This window comes from Furipterus horrens, unplaced genomic scaffold (genome assembly GCF_987537825.1).
Source record: "Furipterus horrens unplaced genomic scaffold, mFurHor1.1.pri manual_scaffold_6, whole genome shotgun sequence".
NCBI classification, from domain to species: Eukaryota; Metazoa; Chordata; class Mammalia; order Chiroptera; family Furipteridae; genus Furipterus; species Furipterus horrens.
In genome coordinates this window covers 77,239,631-77,245,630 of record NW_028327176.1, presented here as the reverse complement: position 1 = coordinate 77,245,630, position 6,000 = coordinate 77,239,631, and the positions used below count along the sequence as shown (strand labels likewise).

General features: G+C 48.0%; 1 protein-coding gene across 1 annotated transcript; it reads left to right on the top strand.

Moving 5' to 3' along the window:
* Positions 1 to 407: 407 nt before the first annotated feature.
* Positions 408 to 2,307, top strand: GPR45 (G protein-coupled receptor 45). The gene has a single exon (XM_090280364.1). The coding sequence runs from the start codon at positions 623 to 625 to the stop codon at positions 1,742 to 1,744; it is 1,122 nt and encodes a 373-aa protein (XP_090136490.1). The 5' UTR covers positions 408 to 622; the 3' UTR covers positions 1,745 to 2,307.
* The last annotated feature ends 3,693 nt before the right edge of the window (positions 2,308 to 6,000 follow it).

Here is a 6,000-nt window from a genome sequence, read left to right as displayed (position 1 = left end):
TGCTGGGGAGACAGCAAAGCAGGACACACACAAAACTCCTCTACCACATGGAGCTAGCATGCTGAAGGAAGTTGACTTGTCCAAAATTTTATTCTGTCAGGTTGCTTATAACTCACTGTTAAATACATGCTTATTATGTAAATGTTAATTACAGAGTATTCTCTTCCTAATCCCGTGAAAAGTAGATCTGATTCGGTTTCTCTGGGTTACTTGACAAGACTTACAGTATTTGTGAATAGCAAACCTTGTCCCAAATGATAACTAAATGAGTCACTTTTCTCTCCACTCTGGTGTTTAGAACACTTGCAAAATTTCAATGCTGCTGTATTCTACAGGTGCTGTGATTGCCTTCTTTTCTGTGCTCTCCTTTGCTCCAGGCTGCAGAGCATCCAGCTAGGAAGCTGTGGGCACAATCAGTTTTCCCAGAGATGGTGTGGATGTGACTGATGAATCACAAATCCTGGCTAATGCTCCCAAAGAAAGGCATTTCTCTGAACCATTCCAGGGCCCTAGAGATCCAAGATGTCTGGGAAGATGCAGGCAGCCCACGGAAAACGACAGCCACCGAAGCGCTGAGGGGAGCCCTTCCAGGCGTGGCTGTCTGGACCCCAAGCCCTTCTCCATGATGTCCTGTAACCGCACGTCCGTTGAGACTTTTGAATACCTGCTGCTGAACGGCAGCAATGTGTCGGACTACGGGGAGACCCCGCCAGCCGCACCCCTCCGGGTGTGCTTGGCAGTAATCATGATGCTGATGATTGCAGTCGGATTCCTTGGCAATTCTGTTGTCTGCATCATTGTGTATCAGAGGCCAGCCATGCGCTCAGCTATCAACCTGTTGCTGGCCACGCTGGCCTTCTCTGACATCATGCTGTCCTTGTGCTGCATGCCCTTTACTGCTGTCACTCTGATTACCGTCCACTGGCACTTTGGGGATTACTTTTGCCGGCTCTCAGCCACACTCTACTGGTTTTTTGTTCTGGAGGGCGTGGCCATCCTACTCATCATCAGTGTGGACCGCTTTCTCATCATCGTCCAACGCCAGGACAAGCTGAACCCGCGGAGGGCTAAAGTGATCATTGCTGTGTCCTGGGCGCTGTCCTTCTGCGTCTCGGCACCCTCGCTGGCCAGCTGGACCATCGTGGAGGTGCCAGCGCGGGCCCCCCAGTGTGTGCTGGGCTACACAGAGTTCCCGGCCGGCCGAGCCTACGTGGTGACACTGGTGGTGGCCGTGTTCTTCGTTCCCTTCGGCGTCATGCTGTGTGCCTACCTGTGCATCCTGCACACGGTCCGGAAGAACACCATCCGCGTCCACAACCGGTCTGACAGCCTGGACCTGAGACAGCTCACTAGGGCTGGCCTGAGGCAGCTCCAGCGGCAGCAGCAGGTCAACTTGGACTTGAGTTTCAAAACCAAGGCCTTCACCACCATCCTCATCCTCTTTGTGGGCTTCTCCCTGTGCTGGCTGCCCCACTCGGTCTACAGCCTCCTGTCTGTGTTCAGCAGGAGGTTCTACTGCAGCCCCTCTTTCTATATCACCAGCTCCTGCGTCCTGTGGCTCAGCTACATCAAATCCGTCTTCAATCCCATCATCTACTGCTGGAGGATCAAAAAATTCCGCGAGGCCTGCATAGAGCTGCTGCCCCAGACTTTCCAAATTCTCCCCAGAGTGCCTGAACGGATCCGAAGGAGAATCCAGCCAAACACCATCTACACGTGCAATGAAAACCAGTCTGCTGTCTAAGGAGAGGCAGGTGGACTGGAGGAAGCACTCAGGGACTGACTGGGTCAGGTCCCATCTGTCCTTTTGCTTTACTTCCTGGCACTTGAATCCTAGTTGGCATTTTGTGGTGGCCATTTAAGTACAAAGGTACTCATTTGTGACCAGGTGAGCTTCAGCTCCCAACTTTGCAAGATGAATTATTTTTGTTTCTTGCTGCAGGAGAACAGGGCGTGTGTCTGATAGACACTGGAAAGTAGTTAGGATACTGGGAAATGGGTGGAGGGGTGCAGGAGGTGGGCAGAAAGTTAGGGAAGAGGAGGGGAGCAGGGAGTGAGGTTGGCTGAGCGTGAGGCAGGAGGAAGGCTGTGCTTAAGAGAAACCCCGTGGTGCCATATTCTGAGATGAGCAACCTAAGCAGGTATCATCTCACTGGTCAGCATTCACTTTATTTGATGCCAGCATTCTTCAGCAGCATTTACGTTTGTAGTATATAGGGAGACATCCATATTTTTTATGTTGATCAGATGTGCATTTCTGACCATGCCAAACCATCCTTTCTATAATCCAAAATCACTCTGGGGAGCAGAGTGAGCCCCTTCTTCTCCTCAGTTCCCAGTATGACACATGGGAGGGATGGTTCAGGGACAGCTCAGCTGAGATGAGAAGCCCACCCAAGTGCCGTGTATGTACCCCACCCCTCCTTGCATAGCTCATGCCATCCCTTTGCCCAGAAACCCTCCGTCCTCCCTGTCTGCCATGACAGACCTTCTGCCCCTTTTCTTCCCTCACTGTTCACCACACCTCCCTTTGTTTTCATTCCATCCCTCCCAGTGACAGAAAAACCACAGTCCTCTCAAAATGCATCTTTTCAGCAAGTATTTCTAGCAACTTGCTTTCCTTCTCAGAAGTAGTCAGTGGGCTTTGTTTACATGGTTCCTCTGGACACTGAGGCTGTAGCCTCTGTGAGCTGCCGCATCCACCTGAGCACTGGAACTGCCCGCAGAAGAGTGCTAGACACCTGACCTGCTGGCAGTCCCCATGGATCTCTGTGCTCCTACCTCATTCTGATACTGTCCTCTGGGCCCCTACCCAGGGTCTCAGTCCTCTGAGCCTAGGCAGGACTGGGATCCTAGGAGTGAAGCTACCTTGAGGGGCCTTTTCTGCTTGTGCTGTACTCTCAGCCTCTATGCCAAGGGCCACCCATACCACTGGGAGTTTCTGATGTGGGGTTGACTTTCCCGAGCTCAAGGCACACCACTAAGTCCACGAAGCTCTCTTGACAGTTTCAGATCTGAAGCAAGTGGGAAATTCAAGAAGAAATTCAGAAAATCTGATTCCAAGTCTAAAAGGAACTAGTTGTATGACCTTGTTCATTTCAACTAACTCCTCTGGGCTTCAGTTTCCCCATTTACCAGGAGAGGAAGCAGGTCTAGATGATCTGCAATGTCCCTTTCATCAAACACTCTAATGATAAAATGAATATCTTGTCTACATGTAGTCACCAGGCCCTCTGAATTCATTATTTATCCAAGCAATGAGCCTTTACTAAGTGCCTACTCAATGCAAGGCACTGTGGGGTAAATAGTGATGAATAAGGCACAGGTTGTGCCTAAAAGCAGTTGTCTGATTTATTTCAAGATAATCATAACTCAAATCTGGCCTAAAAATACAGATGCTCCCTTTTTGTTTCTCTCCTTGTTTCCTTTCCAAGGTTGTATTAAGACACCAGCTCCCATTCTCACACTCACTTACTGTGCTATTGGTAACAGAGGCAGGAAAAAACAGGAATTACACAGAACATAATTTATGTTATCTAAGCCCAGAGGAGGATTTGTTGAGAAAATAATTGATACCTTTTTTCCACTAATTTTACCCTCCTTTCATACCCAGATGCAGAAAGAAAATGGACAATAGGTGTGTGATTAAGACGGGCCCCATCAATTCTGTGTCCCAAGTGCCCCCAGCAAGGTCAGGGTTTGCCTTCAGCTCCCTGAGGCAGTCGCACAGCCTTAGTGGTGTCCAAGAGCACAGCCAGACCACCAAGGGGACCAGGCCAGTGGGTACATCCCCTCTGGTGGGCACTTAATAAAGTGTTCCTCCGGAGCCTCGAGTAAAAGAGAAATCACAAAACTGAATGAATGAAGGTACCAAAATTTACATCAATCAGTGTTATATGATGTATGTTAGACCGTAATATATGTTTCAAAGTAAAATTTTGTATATATTTTAAATAAAGTATTATTGCTCTTTCTGTGTATAAGACTATATACTCTTGCCAAAATTAGCACCAAGACCATGAATAGTAAGCCAAAATCTGGAGTCCAACATCTTCTAAGACACAACAACTTCAGGAAATCTAGAACCTGTATGTTACTAACCAAGCTGGAATTACTAAAGAAGGGTGTTGATGAGAAGACAACCAGAAGATTGTTGGAGCAATGGGGTCTGTACTGGGGTGCCCACATTTTTTTTTAAGTCACGGCCCTGGTAAGTAACTGCAGCCAGTGAGTCTTCAGCTCTGACTTTCAGTGTGTCACCTTCAGAATTTTCTCTGGCCTCACTGAACCTTTCGCACTCTATTTTCCGAAGGTATTACATGATTACCGAGTTCTTGTCTCCTTCTTTGAAGATTGTAGGGCAACCACTGCTTCTTTGTTTTTTGTTTTTATCACTTCTTTAGCTCCCGGAGTCACCCAAACCTTGGGCATCTGAATTGTTTTGTGGACCTTTGGAAGGAGACTACAGTGGTAACTACCCAGGAGGTCAGCCCTCGGGTTCCTTAGAATTGCCAAGCCTCAGAAAACAAGACATGAATGTCTCAGAAGGTTCATCCTAATTCTGACTGCCCTTGAAAATCCACAACCTTTCCATCTTGAATCTTGGTCCCTGCTGTTGGGGTAAAATAAAAGCAAAGGGTCTCTAGGACATTCTGACAACCAAGATAAGTGACAAAAATCTAGATCAAGTCCTGCTTTGCTGTTCTAAGCCCAGGGTTTGCCTTCCTCTAATACGATTTACAGCACATACTTTTTATTTTGGACTAAAAACCTGCTACTTAAGTATTTAAAATGTTGTTCTGCCTCCCCCTTGCACATGCAGTCAGCAGCCCTGACACTCAGAGCCCCTGAAGTCTTGGGGTGCCCAGCACCCAGGTTTTTGCCCTTATGGAAATACCCAGTTGATAGAGTCCAAAGGACATGCACTCCCCAAACCCAGGGCCACCTTGCTCTCTGCATGATTTTGGGCAGGTGATTTTGTGCCCCATCTCATCTCCTAAGTGGTGTAAGTACTCTCACTCAAATGATTCAGTGAGGAATAAATGAAATAATGTATATAAAGGATGTCATTCCATGCCTGGGCCATGGTAGAGGCTGCATATACAATGGCAATAATTATCACAGTTGTATTGTCAAACTTTGTCATTTGGGGCGGGGGCAAGTTTCAGACAGTGGCTTCCTTTCCTTGTCCTCGTGTGGTCCTAAGATTTCAGGGTTCAGTTGATAAGACCACAACATCTACTAAAGCCAGGAGCATAGATTTGACTTTAAAGAACAAAATTCTCAGTGGTCTGAACAGCACTGATTGCATTTGAAACTCTCCCTGGGCTATAAGTTGGCTTCTCAGGGCTGCTAGGAGAATGGGATGGATGGGTGGGTGGGTGGGTGCAATCCCATTTCCATGCTGGCAAAGGCAACCTGCAGTGCACATCCTGCTGCTCTGAGGGTGGTTCTGTGTCTGCAGAATATAGGGAGGCAGGACAGAGAAAGGACTGTGGATTAGGGTAAAAGCATGAGGTGTTACAGCAGACACCCATCTCTAAAGTGGCTTTAAAAAAATAACCTCGTTCCCCTCTCATTAAAGTCCAGGGCACATAGGCAGGTTCTCTGCTCAGGAGGGTGGTTCAGGACTCGTTCCTCCCTCTAGTTTCCCACTGTCCTGACTCCTTGTACTTATGTTTGTGGTGAATCCTGACTGTAGCCAGGTCTGTGTTCTGGATCCAGAAGGGAGGAAATGGTGTGGAGGAGCCGTGGGATAAGACTCACCACACTCTCCTGAACTCTCCTGGTCAGGAGCCGAGTCTCATGGCCAGACAGCAGTAAAGGAGGCTGGGAGATGGAGTCGAGAGCCAGGCAGCCATGTGCCTGGCTAGGAAGGAGAGGAGAAGGATTTGGGGGATTCCCAGCCATCTCTGCCAAGATGTCGCATGATTTTGAAAAACAAGAGATCCTAGCACACATACAAATTCTTAAGCTCTAAGTACAATCTCATCAATGAGA

Coding starts and splice junctions, on each gene's coding strand:
- GPR45 (XM_090280364.1), top strand. CDS start 623: ATGATGTCCTGTAACCGCACGTCCGTTGAGACTTTTGAATACCTGCTG.